Source organism: Myripristis murdjan, chromosome 17, assembly GCF_902150065.1.
Source record: "Myripristis murdjan chromosome 17, fMyrMur1.1, whole genome shotgun sequence".
Lineage (NCBI taxonomy): Eukaryota > Metazoa > Chordata > Actinopteri > Holocentriformes > Holocentridae > Myripristis > Myripristis murdjan.
The window spans coordinates 7061547-7087217 of record NC_043996.1 but is presented as its reverse complement, the minus strand read 5'-3'; the positions used below and the strand labels follow the sequence as shown (position 1 = coordinate 7087217).

The 25671-nt window shown below is 40.9% G+C and overlaps 1 protein-coding gene across 2 annotated transcripts in view; it reads left to right on the top strand.

Moving 5' to 3' along the window:
• The window catches only part of slc6a9 (solute carrier family 6 member 9), a 65410-nt gene that overhangs the window by 27086 nt on the left and 12653 nt on the right, over positions 1–25671 (top strand). For both annotated transcript variants that reach the window (XM_030074544.1, XM_030074543.1), the window contains exons 2-7: positions 16992–17148; positions 20468–20599; positions 20727–21003; positions 24034–24166; positions 24820–24954; positions 25068–25171. In XM_030074544.1, coding sequence (XP_029930404.1) covers positions 16992–17148; positions 20468–20599; positions 20727–21003; positions 24034–24166; positions 24820–24954; positions 25068–25171 — 938 coding nt within the window. The remainder of the gene's footprint in view (positions 1–16991; positions 17149–20467; positions 20600–20726; positions 21004–24033; positions 24167–24819; positions 24955–25067; positions 25172–25671) is intronic.

Here is a 25671-nt window from a genome sequence, read left to right as displayed (position 1 = left end):
AAAAAAAAAAAAAATGAATGGCATTACTGTGGTGCCTCTGTGAAAGTGCTCTATATGCCTACAAATACTTGAAAATGCCTAGCTTGTTGAGGTTGCAAAAATGTAAATGTTTCAATATACAAAGTATGTGCATCAACCTCTCCACCACAATCCCCCCATCCATCCAGGACACTTGGAAAAATGTTTTGTATGACTGTTTTATATTATATGAGTATTCCTTTTTTGTAAAATAAATTATTAAAGAAATTCGATCTGTGTTTTGTTCTCCTTTTTGATTTGTGGCCATAAAAATGCAGAAGTTAGGCTACTTCCACAATAACACATATTTACTTTAAAACATAACTTCTACTATGTTTGTGGTAAGAGTTATTATATAATATTGAAATATTCTGGTACTTCCTCTTTTGATCTATTACCGATACACAAATATTGATATCTGCGTTTTCAGCTTCATTAGCACAGATGCACGTTTGAGTTCCTATGAGGTGTATTTATTCCTGCCTTCAGGTTTCATGTTGCAGTTGCTGTGCAGATTAAAACACTGATAAACACAACTGACTCCTGCTTATTGGAAAATTATTTTGCCTTTTCAAGGGATTTTTTCCTTCAGCTACAGATATCATGATGATCATAGCTGATTATCTTACAATATATCACATATCACAGAATCACTTGTATTATAATACCATTGTTATTGTGGGTAAAATATTGTGATAGTATTGTATCGCCAGTTACCCAGTGATTCCCACCCCCAGTTTGTGCCTAGCGTCCACACTACTCTTACGTCTTCTTAACAGTCACATGCCCTGGGTTACACCACCTGATGATTAGAAACAGTGCCGCTTTTGCTTTTGCAGCATAATTCAGCATCCCGGTCAGCTCTCATGGTGGTGAATCCAGGGATGTCCACTTTAATGAAACAAAGTAGACTGCAGGCCCGGTGGGTCCTCTGTTTTCTAAACAGAGCCGCCTGCTCGTCGGTCTTATCAGCCAGCGAGTTCACCTCCCACATCACCGCTGAATAGACGGCTTATATCGCCTGCATTTCTCAATTAGCCTAGCTTTTAGCTTAGTGAGCCCGCAGAGTGGACAATGTGGGTTCTGCTTACATCGGCACGCGCATGCCCAATATACGTGAATGGTCTCATTTGTTGAGCATGGAACCGAAGTGAAATATTTATTCAGTGATAGTGATATTCAGTTTACAGTGTAGCACCCTGAGTATTTATTACGTTGTACCCTCTTGAATTGTTCTCAGTGCAGTGGACTGTCTAAATCTGCATGCCCTGTATTTTCAGTGCAGTGGTGCGACATGTCTAAGGAAGGGAAAGTTTGTGTAAAACTCTGTGAAACGGGGTGAGGAGAAAAGGCTGATGAGGCTTACTCATGCAGCTTTGTCATGGATTTGTAGAGAGCAAAAAAGAAAAAAAAAAAAAGAAAAAGCGGGAGAAAAGAGCTGATGGTGATGCTTGTTGAGGCAACACGCTCACGGTGTTAGCAGGGGAGAACGAAGGGGTGAAACAACGGGGGAAAGGCTGATAATGCTTGCCGAGGCTGCAAGAGTGCGGCATACATGCGTTTTTGGTGTGTGTGTGTGTGTGTGTGTGTGTGTGTGTGTGTGCACATTCTTGTTGAGGCAGCATGCTTGCAGTGTGAGGATTGAGGGCAACTCAACAGAGATGGCGCTTGTTTATGTTGTGAAGTAAAGAGAGAGGAAACAATGAAGAAAAATCAAGGACAAAGCAGGAGATTTATGATGATCACAATGATGCATGTGTGTTAGAAGAAAAGAGAGAAAGCATGATATAAGAAAACCAGAAAGCCAGATCCAAACATGGCTATAACTGTCACACCAGCAGTCACAGTCTGTCACACGAGCAGCCGCAATCTGTCACACCACCAGCCACAGTTTATAGAACGTAAATAAGTTAAGTAGCCTACATAAGCGGACTAGACTCAGCATTTGTTTAATTCATTCTTGGGAAGTGTTATTTCTGTTTTATGACTGATGTTTTCAATTATAACAATTTCCCCTTTCTCAGAGCTGTAATTAATAGTATTAGTAACATGTGTGTTTACCCTGCTATTTAATGTCAAAATGGCTGCTGTGCAAAAGTCCCATAAAGGATTTGAATTTCAAGTCCGCTACTGACATGACAGCATGAAATGTTACAGCACGAACTCGGCACTGTCACACTATTGGCTGTACCGGTTTTCATCACTATTTATGCATGCGCTTGTGTGCATATGGAGATATATCTGTGTGTGTGTGTGTGTGTGTGTTTGTGTGTTGGAGGGGGGTGTGTGGTGCAGGTGAACAGCTTGCGATGGCCAACAGCTCCGCGGGCCAGTCTCGCGCATCACTTGACAGTCATGCCCGATGAAGCCCTAATTAAATGAACTTGTTAAGCCAGGCGAGCGAATGAGTGAACAAGCGAGGGGGCGCGTGGCTGCAGTGGCTCCAGCTCGACCTGCCTGCCTGTCTGCACACATCAACGATTACTGCCCTCCCCTCCCTCTGTCTCTAAGTCTTATTCTCACTCCCCTTCCATTTGCTCTCTTAATGTCTTCCGTTCCCTCACTACGTTTACATTAGCCTTTTGCTCGCTATCGCTCCGTTTCAGTCTGCCTCTCTCTGTTTGTCTCTCACTCTCGCTTCCGCTCTCTCCCTCCCATGTAATCCCATTGTTTCATTAGAGAACAGAATATTTCTGAATTGGATTGGGAGATTATCCTCATGATGCTGTGACAGGGTTCTGTCATCCTGCGCTCACAAACAATGGACAATAAAACAGACTGTGAGCCAAATAGGGCCGATATAGACTTCGTGTAAAATTGTAGATGATACCAAAAATAAGAATATGCCTTCATGTATTTTGTATGGATGTTGCATATAGCTGGCACATGTTTGCGCAAACATGAGTGCTTTGATGATATATTGAATGTGGCACTGGAAGTCCCAGGATTGCTGTGGATCCTGTGATTGTTTTGGACAATGCAGATTTAAAATTTAGATCTCTCAGATCATGAGGATCTGTATATAGACATGCACCATCCCAAATGCACACACATCATTTGTCAAATGCAGGAAAGCTTCAATCCCTCTTGATTACTGACATTAAGCCCCCACCCCCTGCCCTTTGCCCTAACCCCACCCTACCGTTTCTAGCCCTACCCCCACCTTATTTTCTCACAAAGCCTTCTACATAACCCCCCCAAGGAAGGCATGTGAGACTTCCAGTCTGGAAAGTTTGTGCTACAAGTAACTTGTAGGCACAAGTAACTACAAGAGTCACAGAAGTTGGTTAGCTATCAGGAAATTGGGATTCACTTAACTTATAAGGAGTTGATGCTGCAGTTGCAAGTTTCATCACCATGGAAAACCATGTTAAGGTAAGGAGGTGGTTGACTGAGCTGAAATTTAAAGCGCCATAAATAAATGGTGCATAATATTATTTAATATTTATAAACTGGTTTAAATGTTTCAGCAAAGTCAGTAAATAGTAAATAATCATCTATACAGAGTTAATCAGTGATGATAATCATTCAATTTTGCTGTGTTTTGATTGTGTTGTATGTTTGGTCGTAGTCCGGTTATACTTGGGTGACAGCTCTGGCAGGTGTACAGAGCAGAGCAGATCATCTGCGCTTGAAGTTGTTTAACTATTTGAATCGTGTTTTTGAGTTTACTGTTACACTGGTGTGTCCAGTCTTCTCAAAGAAAACATGAAATGCCAGGTAGGTTTGTCCAGGAAATGTGACATTTTTGTTTTAATGTCTTCTTAGTAGCTATGCCTCATTGGCAGGATACTTTTTTACTTTTTTCTTTAGAAGAGATTTCTTCGTTTTAGTCAAAACAGTGCTAATAAAGGTTACATTCACATATCTGTGCCATAACATTTTATTTACGTAAAGTGTCAGTGCACTGACCTTCCTCAGGCATCAGCCAAACAGTGCTGCCATTCATAGAGAATGGAGCAGCAGTCAATAGAAATTCTTCTTTGCTGCGTTTAGTTTTTGAATTCAGTATCAAATAGTTGGGATTGGAAGTACATAACAACATAAAGATCCTTCGCAAAATGATATTCAAACCCTGAATTTTTCATTTTGACTGACTGACTGTTGACCATTTTACAAACTGACTGACTGGTTGGCTGCCTGTCTTACTAGATGAGATACTGTTTTGCAGTTTACCAACAGACTGACTGACCCATTGTTTTCTGTCTGAAGTGTCTCCTTACGTGAGTGACTGACTTGAGTGACTTACTGGATGTATGGAGGATGTAACCTGTAAGTGACCCCTAGCTTCTGGGCGGCCATCTATTCCACCCCTCATCTGACTAGACCCGGTTTTCTCCCCTACTTTCCTCCTCCTCTCTCCTCCTCCTGCCATCCCTCCATTGGTTTCAATTAATCAGCCGTGGAAGGGAAGTTATTCAGTTGCTGCCCAATGGGATCCTGTGGTATGTGGCCCCAATGGTAGCAGGTTGAGAAGCCACGGTCTACACTGTCTTTAGGCCTATTACTCTCACCTCACAGCCCACTCATAAAGAGAGCTTTGAGCAGCTTGTTTCTGAGGGGATCCGGTGGGCTTTTTGTCCCATAATAGCCGAGTGGATTCAGTCACTGTAGACAGACATGTTTACTAAACTCTGCGTAGGTGGAGCGAGAGAGATTACGTGTGCCACTTTGAAGACTTGGGTCCCAATTGTTGGCTTGGGAACGTCTGTGAAATGACTTTCTTTCTTTTCTTTTTTTTTTTTCCAGGGAGGGTCTATTTGTCTGGGTGGGTCTGTTTGTTAGAAAACATCACTTTGGATAGGGCATGTGTTTTAATCACTTCAGTGGATGTAGTAATAACCAGAGTGTTGTATGATTGGTGATGACCTATTTAAAGGTGTCAGTCATTTAAATATAAAGGGTGATTTCATGAAATTAAATGCCCAACATTAAAACAACTGAAACAACTAACTAGGTACTATGACCTGATGAAATACACAACTAGAACACAACTTACTTTTCACATTTGGAATCAAAGAGTCGATTTTTAGGTTAAGTAGACAAAATCTGTCTTCAGACCTAGCTTAGATCTTTTATCTCTAATAGCAAACCTAAAAGTCTTCCTCTGTCTAAAACAGTACCTTGATTTCTCTTGGATAAGTGTATAAGAATGTATGAGGAAGTACAGAAGGAAAAGTTTCACATTGATGGAATATAGATCAGATAGTTTTACAACCCAGAATCGAGTCATTTAATGAAGAGTCTTCCCTGTGTGTATTAACTAGCATGGTAACATAGCAGTTCCTTGGCATTTAAGTACACGCACACACACGCACATATAATCATCCAGCCCTTCAGTTTTCAGTATTTGAACAGATGTCTCCAGTCTGTCAAGATGACCTGACAAGACACTAGTCTCCATCCCATCCTTCTCCCTATCCCATTCCTCCATGCTGTTCACTTCCGTCCCACCTCAATATCAGATGGCAGTCTGTCAGTTTCTAATGCCCAGAGCGAGCGCATTTCAAACATTTTTGGCTCAGGTCTGGAATTAAATAAATTGAGTTCTGCCCTAGCCGCATGGCTTGTTAAGAAATGTTGATAGTTGTGTCATGTCAGGACCTCAAAAACGAGGCCCACAAATCGTTTATGACCCCATCAAGCAGTTAAAGAAATTCTTACAATGACATACACTGTGTTCTTCTTTAGATGATTTTCCCCCAAAGGCTTAATATTGAGAAGGCAGGGTATGTGAAATAACCTGAACTTAAAGGGATGTAGCCACATTTTAAGTTGCTACATGATGCCTTTTTAACATGAATATTTCACTGTAATTGTGATACCTTGGCATAATTACCATAATGAGACCATAGTTGGGATGATTGATGGCTTCTGCCTCCTGCGAACGGTGTAGTTAGTGCTGGTGTTTCTCTACATTAAAAGATCATACCAGTGATTTTGAATATTTGGCTGGCTTACTACAACCCACCAACGTTTTACATGTCAGCAAACCATTTTTGTGATGAAACAGCCACCTTATATATATGAATGTTGACAACTGACCAAGTTGTCAACATTCATAAACCACAGAACTGATAATTGACTGTGTAAAGCAAATATTTCAGCTGGGACTATTTTCTGGCAGAGGGACCATTTCACTCCACCCAGTTTCAAGTCATCAAAACACAGTGCTGCTGTTTTAGGAAAACTAATGTGGACAACTTTTTTATGGTGATGGATGAAGTCTGAGAAAGTTCATTTTCATATTTTAGTTGAATCAATGGAAACCAATGGACCAGGTAGGAAAATGTCATCAGAGCTCTAAAATATGACTGCTTGCTTTGGTAAACGATTAGCAGAAACATGAATAATATTCAGTTTGTAGATTACACTAAACATGAAAAATCACTGATATGGTTCATTAAGACCACATTTCCCATAAATCCTGTCACTTATCTTGCTAAGAAGGGCTTTAAAGCAAGCCAGCAGTTTCCCCACCAGCTTTGATTTGGTGGGTCACAATGTACAACTCAGAGTAGAGGCTGCAAGTCTTCTTGGTGACAGCCTCATGTGTTTGTCTTAAATTTCAAGTGGTAATGATTTATTGTTAAAGGGTTAGTATTAATCCAGAGTTAGTGTATTACCTACATTAGATGGCAGGCCCGCAGTCTGGAGAAGCAGGCAGGACTATAGCCATGGAAACTACAAGCAAAAATGATTTTAGCCACCTACAAAAGGCCTGCCTAAAAAAAATCAATCTCAGTTTAGTGTAAGCTATTTTTAGAAAATTTTCACCACTTTATCTTGCTGTCAGACTGTCCTTTCCTGTATTATGCCGCTGTTTGGGACAGAGTGACTATGGATAGTTACCTAATACAACCACACTTCAAAAAACCTAAACTAACCCTTTAAAATGCCACATGTGGCACCTGTGCAGCATTTGGGTATTGAGCTCTACATAGTCTTCTTTTGCTGGAAGCACATCTAAAGTGCAATGTGGATTCCACATAGAAACACAAAAATTAGAGAATAGACTGTCAGTTTTTTTTGCAATGGTTCTTTAATGGCTACCATGCTGAACCACCAGCCAAACACACCCAAGTTTATCTTGCTGTTGCATACTTAGGTTTTGACTTGATGTGATTCTTGAGGCAGGGATCTTAACCAACTTCCACACCATCTGTTCTCAACTCATGGGTTTGACAGTGTGCCAGAGCTAATCTCCAGTTTTGTGGTCACTGCAGGTTGTGTTTTCATAGCTGCGCTGGTGCAGTCAGGGATGTAGTGGAGGGTAAACCCTCTTATATTCAGTTTAGACACTTTAATTTTGCAGAAGAAAGTTTATCCACCCTTGTAGGATGACATAAATCATAATAATGTAGAATCATAATATGTAATATACAGTATTTCTCATACAAAGGATTTACCTGGGCAGTCTTGCCCAGTGAGATTTTTTTTTTTTTTTTCAGATTGTAATCTCAAATGATTCAAATACACATCACATTATACGCACTAAAAATACTGGGTTGTTTTTGAAACCAGCAGCTGGGTGAAGCTTCTGTGGCTGTTTGGTTTGGACCAGATTGGACCAGTTTTGATTTTTTTCCTCAAAACCACCACAGACAGAGGCCAAAGGGAAATTCTCTCTTTCAAAAGGTGTGTATTGATACACTTGCAAATAAAATGTGCATTAAACATCCAAAACACTGGTGCGAGTAGACTGTAATTCGTTAGCTTTGTTAGCTTTGTTAGCTTCATTAGCTTCGTTAGCCATCAATACGACTTGGCCATGGTCAGGAAAAGGTCATGGTAAGGTTATGAAAATCTTTGTCAGTGTGGTTAAAGTTCGGAAATGGTCATTGTTAATGTTACAAAATGTTAGCTCAAGTTTGCTAATAATAGCTAGTAATAGTTCACTGGTTCACAAGGCTCTTGCTTGACACAGGGTTCGAGCACTGGTCCACAGAAGCAAACCCCTGTTATTATGTTCTCCACCACCCCATCTAACTCCTCCATTTTTCACTCACTTTATACTAAGTCATGCAACTTGAAAATGTGACATTTTAGTGTGGTTTGCAGAAACATGGAATGCCAGCATTTTTTCCTTGCTTCTGGGCTGAGTTTAACTAATAGCTTAGCTAAGCTAGCCTCCATCAAGTTAGTCAACTAACATTCAAACAGGATTATGTTTTATGTTTGGATTTGGGGTAATTTTGTGTTTTACATGATGCTTCTCCTCAATTCCTTTGGAGAAATTATACAGCATTGCTGAGTGTTGCTCATCAATAAATAAATAAATAAATAAGGTCCTTCGCTGACTGTCAGTCTTTCTGAAAGCAGCAAATGTTTGTCCATCATTATTATTTCATTTCTCTGCACCAAGTTAGGAACTGAAGTAGTCAACTGATAGCAGACCATCCCCTTTATGTGTTGTGCATGAGAAGAACACACCACTGACCACAGCCATTTGTCCTTTTACTTGCAAATAATATTTTCGAGTACAGTTAATTGTTAATTGTAAAAAAAAAAAAAAAAAAAAAAAAAAACATCTAATGACCATGCAATGTGTTATTCTCTGTGTGAAAAGAAGCAGCGGTTTCATTTAGATTTTAGCTAATTTATTACTAATAATAGACAACAGGCATATTATTGTTGTTGTTGTTGTTGTTGTTGCTGTTGTTGTTAGTAGTTGTAGTAGTAGTATTGGTATTATTATTTTTAAGATTAAAACTACCAGTGCAATAAGATGGGATATAACCTGGTATTTAACCCCACAATTTAGTCATCGTCATTCAGTAATTGGGTCAACCCAGAGGTCAGGGTTAAATGGTAGGATGAGCAGTGTGGTTAAAATAGATTTTTGAAATGTAGAGAGCTGGCTATGTGTATCTCTCATTTTGTGATCCGTAGACCAGGAGATCACCACCAGTAGTATTGTAGTATTACAGTCCAACCGAACATCCTGCTACGAAAATGAAAGTGAAATTTGATAAATCAACAATTTTCTCCAAGCTTGCATGTGTTGCAGTATTTCTAACAGCAGCGTGACATGTTTTAATCAAAGATGTATAAAGCTAGTCAACATTCAGAGACATTTAATGTGAGTGCAAGGCACACAAACGCATATTGCCAGTTGGATTCCACTATAAACACACTAAGCAAGTAATTCATCCGTAATCCACGGCAGTTTTGGATATACTGCAATTTAAGTACAGTTAAAGTGTGCAGCTTTTTTTCCGTCATTACAAAGTGTGGTTCACTTTAGTGGTAAATCAGCAGAGTCTACATTTGTAAATGCAGTCCCCTGGGACAGACGTTTTATCTACCTACTGTAATTTACTATCTGCCTGACTGTATCGACTCACTGCTCACTGCTCTGGGAACATCTGTGCTTTTATATAAGACCGCACATGGTCTCTTGTCTCTCCCTCTCTGCACTTTATTTATGGATTAATAGTTTCAAACAATTATGCAAATTTTTGGCTAGCCAACCTATAGGCTATGTGCCCTCATCATGTAGGCAGATGCAGTTAATCTACCGGCTTTTATCAGGCTCCTCCAAAAGCTACCCTGTTCTTGCTGATTTTACATATTTTCAGCTTATGGACATTAGCCTAGAGCACTGTGAGGAGGTAAAATTAGCCATAACTATAAACTGTCATGCATGATGCTGCTGTGACCGGATACAAGAAACACAAGCAGATAGATGGCAATATCATCTGAGTGTGAGTTTTATTTCGGGGGCAATATATTCAACATAATAGAACATTTGTTTAATGATATAATTTGACTTCTGTTATGGGAGTCTGACTCTGTCTATAAACCTGTTATGACATCTGTGGGCTATCCAGTGCTTTTTTCTTGGATCATAAGAACTGCATTAAAAAAAAAAAAGAAGAAGTCCCTACAAAATAGTGATACATTGCTTGTTAAAGGAAGGCACAAATATTCCCGTTTCCCCTTTTGGTTGTGGTGCTTTTTTGTTGTTTTTTTAGTTGGGGCGGAGGAGAAGGACAGGCAGTGTGGGAGCGTAGAGCTCCTTCAGGTCAGGAATAAAACTTACATCCACAAACAACATAATTTTTCGGTGCCATCATGCTGATTTCTTGTATCCTAATAGTTAGTGTCAAGAAATGTAAAGAAGTGTATGAAATGTCAACACTGAATATTTTAAAGGGAAGCATAAATTAATGTTTTTTTTCCGTCTGAAACTCTAAATTGCCTTTGTCTATACTGTTATTGCCATAGGATGACCATTTCCATAAGTTGCCCACTTTTTCATTTACTAGTGCATCACTGAGTACAGAATTGTTTATATATTTTTATTGTGTGGTTGATCACATGCGTAGTTATGTTTCTTTTGTTAAGTGTGTGCATGTGTTTTTTTGTATTTTTTGAGTTGAAGTGTGGATGTGCATGTACACACACCTTTTTTCTGTGTGTTGTGAACAGCGGTATTCCCAGAGAGCACCAGTCACACACGTCATTGGTGTGTTAAATGATAACAAGGTAATTAACTGTGGAAATAAGGTGCTGGGGTGGACGTGTGGAAATACGTCATGTCCCATTGTGTGTGTATGTGTGTGTGTGTGTGTGTGTGTGTGTGTGTGTGTGTGTGTGTGTGTGTGTGTCCAACCCTTGTGAAACAGACAGTGAAATATGTGATCAGTCATCAGTCAGTCACTTTTCAGTTAAGTATAACATTCATTTGCCCCTCTTAAAACAGGCGTCTCATTTAATTACATCCAAAAACTGCATTATACTGCTATGGATTTTTTTGGTTGAAAAAAAAAAAAAAAGGAACTCAAGCTTATTTTGGGGACTGGTGTGTGTGCATGGAGAGACAGCTCTCCCAGAGAGAGCAGCGAGCTGTCAGTGAAATGCCATGCCTCTGTAGGAAGTGCTGTTAAATAAAGTCCTTTTAGACAGGAGGTGGCAGGCATCAAACCATGACTGTGCAGAGTCAGCACTTGTTCAGTAGTTACAAATCATATTGCTATATCATTACTGCAGCTGTGATATGAGCTGTGATGTGTACCTGTATCACACTTAATGGAGTTTTTTTTTATGTGAAATGAAAATGACACACATAACTTTCAAGGAGGAAGAAACACTAACAAAGTGTGTACTCCAACCATTTACAAATGAGAAAGGAAAGGAAAGGAAAGGAAAGGAAAGGAAAGGAAAGGAAACCCAAAAAGAGAGGAAAGGAAGAGGAACGAGGAAAGGAAACCTGGCAGCTCACATTTTCGCAAACAGCTCAGATCTCACCTGTGTGTTTTGCAATATGCTGTAACTGTATATATGTGTGTATATGTCTGGGTGAGTATGTGCTTGTTCCACCCCAGTGGGCAGTGTTTCTCACTGCCATGGCTGCAGCTGTCAGGATACGTTGCTTTGAAAGGTTTGTGCTGCTGTCTGTCAAAATGCTCCTGTGTGCGCATGAAAAAATGCCCGTGTGTGCAAGCATATACGTGCCAGTGTGCGCATGTTTGTATGATCTTTATGCAGCCTCTGAACCGAGCTGAAGTTATCTTCTTTGCTGTAGAGAATAGGGATAAGATGAGAGGGCAATGGTGTCAAGGGGAAACATGGCAGGGGCAAGGTCCGGCTGGGATGTAACTGAATTTCGAGGCTGTCAAGCATCTCTCAAAACAACAAACTGTGCCAGTCAATTGTTGTTAGAACAAAGCTGCCTTGCTGCTTTTTCTTTCTTTCTTTCTTTTTTTTTTTTACATGCATCAGTTAACTGTGACTGCCCCCTCTCTCTCTCTCTCTGTCCTCCTGTCATAATTATGTACATACGCACACACCCACACACACTCCAGTGTTCATCACAACATTCATTCAGTCATGTGAACTTGTCTGCTTTTATGCACCACGTGCATCCTCATATGTTTCAAGCCCAACAAGGCCTTGAATGTAATTTCAAGGTAACTGATGAAGTGTGGTGATAAGTCATGCCTTAAAACCAGTAACATATCATTAACATATTATATTAATGTGACAAGTAGATTTTGATTTGCTTGTTTCAGTGTTGAAAGTATATTTTCATGTCATTTGTTTGGCCAGTGATGCTATTCAAGTGATTTGTCCAGTTGCAACACTACTGATATGATTTTTATTTTATTCCGTACATGTATTTATTCAGGGAGAATCATCTTTTTCAGCAATGCACAGCTTCATATTCATACATTTACGCACATTCACACCACATGCAGCTGCCCTGCACAGCTGCATATTTCTCTGTACTGTCAGGCACTTAGAGGCACTTAGTAATTAAGAGTTGCTTAAGTTGCTTAAGAGCACCACAGAGGGAGCAGACAGCGCCATGCATTCATTTCCCTACCTACAAGAGGCAAAGCATCTTTTCTCTTTTCTTTCCCACCTCAAATCTTAGCAGGGGTGAAGCAACAGAAGTTGGTGTAAACCATGATACTCACTGATCCCGCCTCCTGTCACATCCAGACAGAGCTGATCAGCATTTCTCCCCATATTTGCATCTCAGGCACTTAGCTGACATTCACATCCGGATCAACTTAAGAGACAGAGCAAGTAGGGGTTCAGTGTTTTGCTCAAGATCTCTCCTGACAGGCTGTAGACACTGAATCTGTCAGGTCATAGTCTGGTGTCCCTAACCACTAAAGCACCCTATTGCTAATGGCCAGACAAGCGCTGGTGTCTGAGATGTCTCACAGTAGTCATGTTGCTGGACCTAGTGGTGCACCCAGTCTCACATTGATATTTTATTTTATGGAGATGTTTGTGTGTAATACAACAAGAGGCAAAATGGTCATCAGTGCTACAAAAGCTTTTATCAGCATTCATTGTATGTGTTATAGTGTATTGCTTTAATTAAATTACTCAAAGTATTATTTATGCATCATCTCAGTGATGTGTAGCCAAGGCTTAGCAACAGGTCTTCTTCACTCTAATGTGATGTGGAGAAAAGGACTGTGGATTGTGCTTTGTCCATCCCATCTGTCACATGCAATTTTTCAGCCTCCTCCGGACTGTTTTGGACAAAACATGGAGGATTGATTGATTTTGACAGTGGGGTCCATTATTTTAAATGTAAACCTGATTGGCACAACACAGTAGTACCAACAGGTCCAAAAGTCCCAAATCTTCAAGCACCGATGTTTCATATACGGCACATCACACAAACAAAAACAAAGTAAAAAAAGCAATTATACCCGCTCTAAATTTCCCCAGTCACAGAGGGTGTCTTGATCATTGACTTGTTTTCCATCTTTTTCTACCCGTTAGTCTAATAATAGGCAATATAGACTGATATTGAGCATTAGTTTTGATGTAAATGTCCTGAAGGTGCCGGTGAGACACTTAGTCAGACACATAACTTTGTCCCAGCGAGGTCAACACCAAGACTCATAGGAGACATTAGAGGGAGAGGAGAGTTGCACACTAAAGAGTTAAGAGGGGGAGAGACAGGAGACCATGTGTGGTCTTATATAAATCACAGATGGTCCCAGCAAGGCACGTGACAGAAAGATGGAGGGGTGGACGGATGGAGGGATATGGAGGGATGAGTGTCTGTCTGACTGACTGACCAGGGGGCTCCTGGGAGCCAACACCACAGGCTGCAACACCTGGGCTGAGAGAGGGAGACATGGAGGGGGGCGGCAAGATGCCATGAAGACAGACATCGGGGTCAGACCAGGGAGAAAGGGACATCGCCAAAGAAACAAAGTTCAACTTTTACACAGCGGGTTCAGTCTGTCATCACTGCCACTAAACGAAAGTGTTTTGAAGGCTGATAGAATGTCTCTCCTGCTGGACTGAAGTTTCTAATTGCCAATACTGTGAGCTAATCATCCGTAGTATCTTGTTTCCTGTTTGAAATATGGTTTACTGTGGCATGCTATAAATGAGTGCATAAGAGGTTGGTTATTTTCTGCACCTCTGCTCGATGAAATGAGAATCTTTATATAAAAGGATGGAGCCTATCATGGAGGAGGCATTGCCGACATAAAGCACAGTTAAAGCAGAGTTATTCCTCCTGGTCCTCTATCAGTCTCTTCCTCCTTTCTAAAAGTTCATTCATGTTCAGTCGGTTTAGGAATAGCTTTGCACCCAGTCCCAGTATGGGTGTGTAATTTATATTTTAATTCTACACTAGAACTAAATAGGATGGAGAAACCTGTTTATTACCATTTACTGTTGAAACTAAAGCTGTAAGTGAACTAACACATAGTTGGTGCAACAGGCTGTACTGCAGCATCTAGTAGGAGCAGAATAATAGTTTATGATAACACATGATGGAGCACATGATGTGTTACTGTTACATCATAGCAATGTAAAAATATTAACAAAAAAGTTTTAGATTTATTTTATGCATTTATTTTTGTAATGCAGTGGAAATGTGCTCTGATCTGTGGGCGGTTAGAGCAAATTACATGCTACCGGTACAGTTGGAATTACCTTGTCATATATGAAGCCAACATTCAGCTAAATTGTTACAAGCTTTGCATATAATTATCATCACAGTATGACAAATCAATATATCAGTCCAGTGCTGGTGGGTACAGTTGTTCACCATTCTCCAATAGTACCATGTGTGCTGGCGTGGGTCAACTATCAGATTATCAATAATCTGGATATGAGTGTGATGATATGCTCAATGTTTTCTGACGGTTTCAGTGTTTAACTTTTAAACTGGTGACTGATTTAATTGAAAGTGGATTGCACCCTCCCATGCAGGCACTATTTTGACATCATTTTTGAGTGTTTGGTTCCTCGCTCATCATTTCTGCAGCTTTGCATTGTGAAATAATGCTCTGAGCATGCCTGCCACTTCATTTTGATTTGCTCTCTTTCCCACTGAAGAGGGACATTAAGATTCCACCCTGAAAAGCTTGAGCATTCTGACAACAGGCAAACTTTTGAGTAACGACAAAAGGAAAATCTAAAATCAGTCTGCACAGTGTGCACGCCTGAGAAATGTCAGCTCCGGTTTGAGAGCCCGGACACCGGAGATTCAGGGGTCATTGTTATTCTCAGCGTTTGGTGTCCCGCTCTGTTTGTCTGGTTTTAGACCTGAGCAACCTGTCAACCTGTATATGCGTGGGTGTGTTTGTGTGTCTAAAGGCGGCGCGCACCTGATTGCTGAAAGGGAAGCCAGATGTACAACAGAGAAGAGCGCAGGGTGCAACAAGAACACACACACACTCACTCACAGCTGCACACCAGACGGTCTCTGACTCTCCTTGTCTGTCCAAAGACAACTCCAGAGTAAGACGTTGTAATGTGCTGCCTGCTGCGACAGCGGGTTCATCGCTTGGGTTTTGTGCATACACTGCTGTGACAGTGGGTTCACTCTCCTCATCAACAACACTTGTGTTTGCTGATCTTCCTGTCTGTCCCATCTGCAGCCTCCACTCCAGCACAAAGAGGGGTCAAGGATGCAGGGGAAATGCTTTTTGTTTTGCACTCCTAACATGCAGGCACAGCCAGACTCAAAGACGAACTACGGTGCTGTGAGGAAAATATGGCGGCTTGTTTGTTTTTTTTTGTGGTTGTTGCTGTTTTGCTCTATCATTTTTCTTGCGGGTTAACCACACTTGGCGCAGCCTCAAAGACAAACTACAGTATGATTGGGGCAAAATGTGGGGGTTGTTTTTAGTTGTTTGTTGCGGTTGAGATTTTTGCCAGTCAATAAGATGTCTCACTCTCTAAGGGAAGCAGTCTGTTCCTCAAGGGATAAATGGCCCTTGGGTTGTGTGTGTTTATGTTTGTGAGTGTGTGTACACATGCCACACCTGAGTATTGTGGCCTGCAGTCTTAAAACTGGTAACAGAAGCATAAATTTCACTCTTTTGCCATTAGATGCTCTACTGTAAAAACTGCAACCCAACATGATGGACAGTTGTAGTACATTGTCTTTGAGCTGAGGATTACCAAGCATGCAAGTCTGTTATGATGGAGCTGTCTTCAGCAACGCAACTCTCACCAAAGTTGTTTCATAAATTTTGTTTACATTTTTTCAAAATTAAGTTTCCTGCAAATATTACAATTTCCACCAGTATCTGTAGTTTTGTAAGATTAAAGCCCTGCAACTGAAAAATGACTCCAATACTGAAATTTGTGCAAATCCTCCCACTTCTCCCTCAAATAAACTCAGAAAATGCCAAAAAAAAAAAAAAAAAAAAAAAAAAAATTCAAACCCTCTGCAAAGTCAAACAGAAAATGATCATTTGCCAAGTGCTCCAGTTTTGTATATCCTAAACTCTGCTGTTGTTGTTGTTGTTTTTATGTACCGCATGTGTGATCAAAAATTAGCAGTAGTTATTTTTGTGCGTCACGGAGCATGAGTGTGTTCATGTGTGCACATCCACACACGAGCACACGGAGAGACGCAGCTGAGGTTAGAGAGGAGGTCAGGAGAGGGACCATCTGACTCCAGCAGATGGAGTGATGGATGGAGGCAAGGAAAGAGGGAGGGAGGAGAGGGAAAACTTGAAATCAGGACGACAAGACCAAATGCTTATCGGCTGCTCTTAAGGCGCTGATTTCACTTTACATCCTGTTTGCTCCACTGCTCTCACCTCATGCCAGAGTATTAACAGTTAGCATGCCACAGAGAGGGCTCATTTACTGTTTGTGTATGTGTGTGTGTGTGTGTGTGTGTGTGTGTGTGTGTAGGCATACATACACATGGCTCCCCAATACGATTGCCATACTTAACACAGGGCAGCATGCTGATGAAAATCTGTGACATTTCAGTTAGCAGGGATGAGACACTGCTCTCTGCTGCAGCCTCAATTTGCAATTCAGGCCCGATAACAAAGGTGTGTTTTTGTATTAACTCTCGCCTAGTGCAGCTTTAACGCTGTTGGATGTAGATTTTCTCCTGCAACAGCGCTGCCTCTCACTACCACATTTGCTTTTCCTCTTTAAACATCACCTCAAGTCACCTCTCTCCCTTTCTCTTTCTCTCTCTCTCTCCTTGTCTCTCTCTCTCTCTGCTGTAGAACGGAGCAGTTCCAGGCGAGCCAGTGAAGAGGGATGAAAACTCACGAAGAGGGAACTGGGGCAACCAGATTGAGTTTATCCTTACCAGTGTGGGCTATGCTGTGGGCCTGGGCAATGTCTGGAGGTTTCCCTACCTCTGCTATAGAAATGGAGGAGGTACGATCTTCAGTAGTCAACATACACAAGCATTTGCTGTTTGAGTGAGATGCAAACACCATATATTACACCAACAGCTTAATTTGCAATATCACTTGATTGATTACTGATTATTTGATGGTCTGGGATTGGTCCTAGGTAGTGTCCTAGGTAGTGCTTATAAATGCACATGTTAATTAACAAAGCCTATAAAGAGAAAATGCTGACCCACAGCCCCTGAAAGCCGTGAGACAGAAAAAAAAGAGTGTAGTGCAGTCTTGTGGCCTTCAGGGGCAGTGCTGAGCACTTGCTAAACAATAAAATGATCACTAAGCAATAAAGTGATCACTACAATTGATTCTAACTATTTACCAGTAGCTGGGCTATTACTGTCATTCTTATGGCCCAATATTTGTAATGAAGACAGAATTAGAAGCTGACGTGAAATCGATGATTGTCAAATTACAGCAATTTCAGGAGATTCCAGAAGAGAAAAAAAATATTTCTAAATATTTTCTAAAGCTAATTATCTGCAAAAGTCCCACTGACATCTGTTCATTTGACTCTGTGCAGTTTGAGAGTTAGCACTCTTCATCGCCCTCTGGAGGTAGCCTCAGATGTACTTGTAGATGGCATATATCCCTATTGAGACTAGCTCTGGTATTATTATCTAATTAGTGACTGATTGGCCAGTGGAACCTGTGGAGGATGTGTGGGTATCAGGGAGGTAAGGGTCAAAGCAATGTACAAAATGCAGTCGCCTTACACTCCATTCAAATCCTGATCTGTGAGGAAAATACAGGATGGTGCAAGACTTCCCGCTGCATGAGTTTCTACCTCTGCGGTTACTTAAGTATCTGGAGATGAAGGCCTAAACCAAAAGGCAAAAGCGGTGATTTTGCAGTCCTAAAATAGTTTGCAATGGCTTGTTTGTTCATTCTAGACGGGTGAGGTCCGTGGTCAGGCCATATGGAGCCAGTTGTACAGTCAGAACTCTTGTTATGCACTTATTGAGCCATCTGAAGATTATCGATAACATTACTGTGGGCTGATTTTACTTTGCATGCTGTAGATTAGTCAGGAAATGACTATTACTTCTTACGTGTTACATTTTTGTCTTTTTATAATCTGAAGTACCTGTGAAGAATTTGCCAGTTTGTCAATATACAGAATCCAATACTATTTACTGAGTTTTCTTCAACTATGCATAACCAAAACACTGTTTAAAACAAAGTGGTGCTCCTCAAAGATCCACTGAATCTGGCAAAATAATTGAGCTTTTATTTCTTTGAAGGGCAGCTCTAGATGGTGTTTGAAATTTACTTTTTTCCATCTGCCACAGGCTAGTAAATTAAAGACAAACAAACAAACAAACAAAATTCTAAAAAGAATCTTCTTTTACTGGCCAAAGTAATTCAGTTTGCATAGAAACATGTCACCCTACCTGTCTTAAATGCTATTTCTTTCTGTTACTGTGTATTAACGTTTAATATCATTCACATTCAACTCAACATTACCAGGAGAGAGTTTTAATTGGTTTAGATGCTACAGATGTATGCAGAGCAGCCACTTTATGTAGTGCCAATCAGGAGCCTTCTCCACAGAGGGCTGTTATGTTGCTTTGATTGGCAGGGAGCAGGCCCAAGGTTTGAGGACACCAAAGACTGTATTCAAATGTTATCATTTCAAAAAAAAAAAGTTCTGGGCCTGTGTGAATGGGTCAACCTCATTATTTATCCACCTGAGGCAAAATTGGCATGGCATTTGGTTCTTGCCGGGTGTTAATTTCAGACAGTGGAGTAGATAACACCAACTTACTCAAAAGCCTTTGCGCCCTGCTTCGAAAATATTCCAGCGGAAAATCACCAATGCACAGTTTGGTCAAGGTCCCCAATGTCAGTGACTCAGACCTTTCCTTGGCATCATTCCCACCGCAGTTCACATGTTTTCACTGCAAATATTTGGGGTATTCTTTGTATGTTCAGCACTCATGCATCCCCATGTAAGGGCACAGGATATGTAGGCCATTCATTAGCTGATACACAGTCCCAAACAGAGCAGAGAGGAGGAGAGAGAGGCTTAACCAGCAACTCGCTGATAAGGATTTGGTATTGTACAGCATCAGTTGCTTACACCGACCTAGTTCACAGAGACAATCATATGAAAACACACACACACACACACACTCCCTATGGATGGGTATCTGCTTTCTCATCCAGTCTCAGTCACCAGAGAGTTGCTGCGCCACACATCCAATTGTTACAGAAGCTTGAAAGAATCTCTGGTTATTTTTCATAAATATAGTTTCGCAGCCAAAGTATCACAATACTATGCCTTCCTCAGCATAGACACATCACTGAACACTCTTGAGGTAGTGTGGCTGGTATCCCTTGTTTCATGGTTGGCTTATCATAATTGGTATGTAGTACCACAACAAGAAGGGCTAGTTTTGCTTGTTTAGACTTTGATTTTTCTGTGCAGGTACAAAAGCATCCTCAAGAGCCAGATTTTGAATAGGACTAATGGAGACGAGGTAGTAGAAATAGTGCTGTCAGCCTACTATAATGGCTGTTTGCTTCCATGCCTCCAGATGCCTCTTTGTTTGCCATCGTCCCTCTGGAGTATCTCAGTCTTTTTAAAAATGTGATTTTCCTTTTATTTTAACTGTGGGTCAAGGGACAAAATATCTCCCATCCACTCATTATGGAACCCTTTTGTGGATCTCCACTTGTTATAATAAGTCTGGGTCCCTGGGCAAGGCTGAGCTTTCTCAAATTGGGCATATGGCTGAAAACGGTTAATAATAATGTATGTGTTTCCATCCTGTGTGCTGCGTTCTCATGTTGTGCCTGTTAGTCTTTTTCTATCCTCGGTACCTTCATGTTGTTCTGCTTCATTGTGCTGATGTGCTGCCGCATCACTCTCTTCCTCGACCAAAGTTGTAGTCTAACATAGCTTTACACGCACCTAGCCGGTTTACAGAGGAAGCCAAAGGACTGAAGAGATTTCAGTATCGTGGCAGGCTGACAAAATGCAGTACAAAATAAATGCGATATACAGAACACATTGCAAAATAGATTTGATTTGGTTCACTGGTGATCTGAAAGTACTTTGTTTTGGCTGGAAGCTATTGGTGTTAGAAAAGTGTGTGACCATGTAAATACCTCTCCCTATGTATTTGTAGTCTCAGTATGGTAAGTTTTTTTCTTTACTATGGATGCTTTTGTGTTTCCCTGTGTCATCATGCTGTTGGTTTGTGACAGCCCTCTCATCTTACATCAATGGTATCATCTAGAAAAGACAGTGACCGAGTCCCTGTCCCGCTTCGTCTCTCCTCTAGGTGCTTTCATGTTGCCCTACTTCATCATGCTGGTGTTCTGCGGCATTCCCCTCTTCTTCCTGGAGCTGTCCTTCGGTCAGTTCGCCAGCTTGGGTTGTCTTGGAGTCTGGAAGATAAGCCCAATGTTCAAAGGTTGGTGTTGGCATGCAATTCTGCTTCAACTTATTTGGTTGATCTTCAACTTTTAATGTGTGTCTGTCTTCTCTCGACCGATCTCATCTCCTTCTCTCTCCACCCTCCGACCTGTCCCTCCTTCCAGGCGTGGGCTATGGCATGATGGTGGTTTCCACCTACATTGGCATCTACTACAACGTGGTTATCTGCATCGCCTTTTACTACTTCTTCTTGTCCATGACCAATTTACTGCCATGGACGTACTGCAACAACCCCTGGAACACACCAGACTGCAGCGGCGTGGTGGGCAGCAGCCCCCGTTTCAACGCCAGCCTGGCTAACGCTACCTCCAGCGTGGTGGCATCTGTGTCCGAGGTAGTCAACCGCACAAAGAGGACCAGCCCCAGTGAAGAATACTGGAGGTAAGGCGCTGCTCTGGGCCATGTCCTCTGTGTTTATGTTGATGAATTAGCTCCCAGTGCAAAACAGTTTCAATTAAATCACCAAAATAAGCAAGCAGTGCAGTGAGGTCAAGGGTCATGCCCTGAGAGCGCTGGCAGTATTTCTGTGACCATGGAGTACCAGTGTGAAAGTAAAGTGTGTGAAAGAGGGATAAAGAGACAGATCAAGGGAATTTTTTTCAATTAGAATGAGCAGAGGACATATTATTCAGTGGAAAGAGGGCGATATGAATAACCATGGAAATGTATTAATTTATTTTTTATGACAAGTCTGCTGAGAAGTAAAGCAAAGGGTAAAAAACACAATTTTTAAGTAAAGAGATTAGTGCCAATGGAGATTGTATTAGAACTACAAAAAAAATCACATTTTGAATAAAAGAATAAAAGAATATGTTTTTTAGTAAATGAATTAAAAATTGAATATGTAAGGCACCGTTAGATATCAAATGCATTGCCTTGAAGCTGATTGTTTTTCTTGAATTTGATTTATTAATTTAAAAAAAAAAAAAAGTAAAATACATTTAGTTTGAACTTTCATTTCAAACTCCATTCTCCCAAATTCAGTTTTCTTAAATCCAATTCAGTTTCCAGAGCCAAACATGCAGGTGCGGGTCCACGACTCGCTGCTCCAACCACAAATCATGTGGCTCTGTGCTTTGTTTACCTTCTTAGCCAGTGATTGAGCCACTCCTAGCCAACTTCTCGCATGTAGCATGGCCACATGTGCGCGTGTTCATCTTGATTTATCAAATTTAGGGTAATAACATAAAACAATGCTTTGTGACTCGTCCACTGTGTTCAGTCACTGGCTGAGGAGATGAGCAAGGCGCAGAGCCAGTTGGCCTGTGGTTGGCTAAATGAAGCGTGAGGTGTGGCCACTGCTGGCAGCCTGAAAGGAGGTGCGGCTGCCTTCCAGTCAACACTCACAGAACAGAGGACCCTTATGCCCTGATGTAAAACCAAATCTGAAATTATAGTGAACAGTCAAAGCCAATAATGATAATTATAATACCTTTCAAACCTTTTTGTGCCTCATGAAATCAGTTTTTGATCAGGTTATCCAACAAATGAAGTTATTTTATATTTAGTGGGTCATCAGTTTCTAATATAGTCCGAAACGATACAATCCCTGCTGATACAAATCTCTTTCCGATTTCTCTGTATTGCTCATAAAAAAATCAACATGCAGGCTGATTTTCAAATGCATGCAGCATTTCTCTCTCGCTCTCTCTCTCTCTCTCTCTCACTCTCTCTCACTCTCTCTCTCTCTCTCTCTTTACACCACTTTTCTGGCTCTCTTGCGTGTGCATCACATTACAGTTTTCCCTTGGTCTCAAGAAGGTGTTTGGCCTAATGAGCATCAGATTCAAGTTTCCAAGTTTTTTTTTTTTTCAAGTTGCTCCAAAGGCTTCTTTGGACTAAAATTTTTATACTACTAAAACACTCGGCTCAGAATTGACTTGCACTTGCAAGATAAGGTGAATCAGACGCTCCTCATGTTTGCAGAATGTATTGAAGTCCAGATCTCAATGGATCTGCTGCAACTCCTGACCTGTGAAAGGACACTCATGAGCAATAATGAGGAATATATTGAAGTACAAAAGGGTGTCAGCCAAGCAGAGATAAGTGCAGAGGACAGACCAGCAGGGAGGCCAGCAGCCTTTCACATTTTGCTTTCCAGTCATACACCATTACCATTGGTATGTCTGCTAAGTAACGTACAATAGTCCAGCTTTTGTAATGATGTTGTTTTTCCTCGGTAAATACCAGCATGGATTAAACAAAGGGTGTCAGGGGGCATGTTTGTTTGGCTAATCCTGGCTAACAGCGTATCCTCTGGCCTCCTGGTTGATTTGTCATTAGTATTTTTATTGCTTTGATTCATTAAGTGCAATTATGCATAGTAATATCCACTTCCAGATGTTCAGGTATTTAATTATTTTCCTGTATTATTACCACAAGGCACTCTTCTAATCCTAATTACAAAGAAATCCAATTTAAATTCTTAGATGTCCAAGAAAAAGCCTGGACTTGTAACTTGTATTCACCTTTACAGCATACTGTTTTTGCAGTTTGCTAAGTTGACTTTCCAGGTTAATGTGCAGAATATTCTGTTCATTTATAAAAGGACAGTCCAAAGCTAGATATAAAGACACATAAGGCTGGTATAATATAAAACCTTAAAATATTGTATTTATGTAAAAACAATCCTCAATTATACTTTAGAGTCTCATTTAAAGTAATAACCTCAACTATTATAAAGAGATTTTTGGAGATCTTGAGCTCTTTTTTCATAATTATATTTTTAATTTTTATTCCCCAATTTCAACTTCACTGTGCAATACTTTGCCAGCAAAACAAAACACAATCAGCAAATGTCAATCAAGAAGAAATAGCTTAACAATTCCACGACCATAATAACGACAAAAGTGGCTTAAGAGGCTTTGCTCTCAGGTTGTCAATCATGATTGCTACTTGTGAAGCAAGTGCGACATGTGTGTTGCTATGACGACAGAAAAAAAAATCCTTCAAAGTGAGCCACTGTGCTGATGTTGATCAGTTTATGCACAGTTTGCGCTGAGAGGTCATGGTTGCTCTCACAGCCCCCCATAAAGAGTCACTTGTTTTCTGTCTGCTGAAATACGCCATTGTTAATACATCAAGATTTTTTCGGTTGTAGTGCGCTGAAGTCTTGAAATATGGCTCTGCTGTAGTGTAAGGACACACGACAATACTCTTTCTATATTATTAAATATATAAGGCCTGTTACTCCTTCCAGCAGTAAAAGAGTGTTGATGTTGTTGTTGCATTGACAACTTTGAAAACCCAAAAGCAGAGCGGCTCAAGCTATCAGCTCCAAAGACACAGACCTGCAAATGTCAAATACTGAGACATCAGAAGTATGACTTTTCAGTACCCAGCTCCGCACCCTATCTCTTGCAAGAGACGCAACCTTTCTTCTTAACCTTTTCCTCCCTGTCTGTGTCTCAGAAACTACGTGTTGAAAATCTCAGATGACATCGGTAACTTTGGAGAGGTACGTCTTCCTATCCTCGGCTGCCTGGCCGTGTCCTGGCTGGTCGTCTTCTTCTGTCTCATCAAGGGCGTCAAGTCCTCAGGAAAGGTCAGTCCACACTCGTATACAGACGCATGCATTTACATGCACACTCTCACATGCAAACATGTAGCTTTTTGCATCATAATCAGGCACAGTCTGTGACATTTCTTTTGTGAACATTAGTTTCTCATAGTTTGAGCTTCACTAGGTAAGAAAAATTTAAAAAATTACATTGTGGCTCACTTTAATCATCCTAAATCAGAAAATGGTGATACAACGGGGGAAGAGCATCCAATCTCCATGATTTGAAACACCATAGATTTGCCACATTTGCCCAGATGAAGCTCCAGTGTTGTGTATTGATGCTTCACCGCCCACAGGAAGAGAAAAATCAAAGCTTAAGAACAAAATGTGGCAAAGCCCTGGCCTCGTAAACAGCAGAGAGCGAGCCCTTCATCCAGAGAAAGCTGGACTCACTGATGTGAGATCTTTTGGCTCTCTTGGCTCTTTGCTTTCCTTTGCTATGCAGCATCACAAACCAGCCAGGTTGGTGAATATGAGCGTGCTGTGGCCAGTTTACTTTACAACACATGATTTTCATGTCTTTGTTTTTTCGTTTCCTCTCTCTGCTGTTTTGAGCCTCCAACATGTAACGGTGCTTAGTGATGATTGTCTAACCAGCTGCTCTGTGTGGTGTGTGTGTGTGTGTGTGTGTCCAGGTGGTGTACTTCACAGCCACATTCCCCTATGTTGTTCTGACCATCCTGTTCATTCGAGGCATCACCCTGGATGGCGCCATCAACGGCATCATGTACTACCTGACCCCACAGTGGCAGAAGGTCCTCGATGCCAAGGTATCTATACTGCATAAACAGACAGAGGGATACATTAGACTGGGAAATATACCAAAATAAAAGTCCTCTTCACTTTTCTTCTTACTTTTGACTGTGTGTGTGTGTCTTTCTAGGTATGGGGAGATGCTGCGTCACAGATCTTCTACTCTCTGGGCTGTGCTTGGGGCGGCCTCATTACCATGGCTTCCTATAATAAGTTCCACAACAATTGTTTCAGGTTTGTGCTCCGAACTGTAAATAACCAATAAATAAATGCATAACTACGCTTAAAGTTGAAAGAGCTCAGAAACACGGGGAAAGCAAATGAATGCAGTGTTCGATGAGAGTTGTCTGTCAGGTGTTGTCATAATTATGTCTGCTGCTATAATTCCATAGTAAGATCCAGAGATTCAATTTATTTATTTATGAAGCCTTAATTTTGGAATCCTAGAAATCTCAACTAATAGATTTATCCTCTTTAAATTTCTCAGATCATACTGATATCAAAAGTTTCCCCTGCAAAGTCATAGCCGGACTGTATTTTAAGATGCGCGCGGTCTGAAAATATCCATGTAAGGTTTTCCTAAATAAGGGCAAAATCTCTTTGAGTGAGTGCACATGTACCTTATCTTATGCTGCGGAAATGAAGAGCACCGCTCTGCATCTGCCCGTGCGAAGATTACTGTTTGTCTGTGCATGTGCTCCTGTCGCTCACACACGTACACACACATGCAAAGA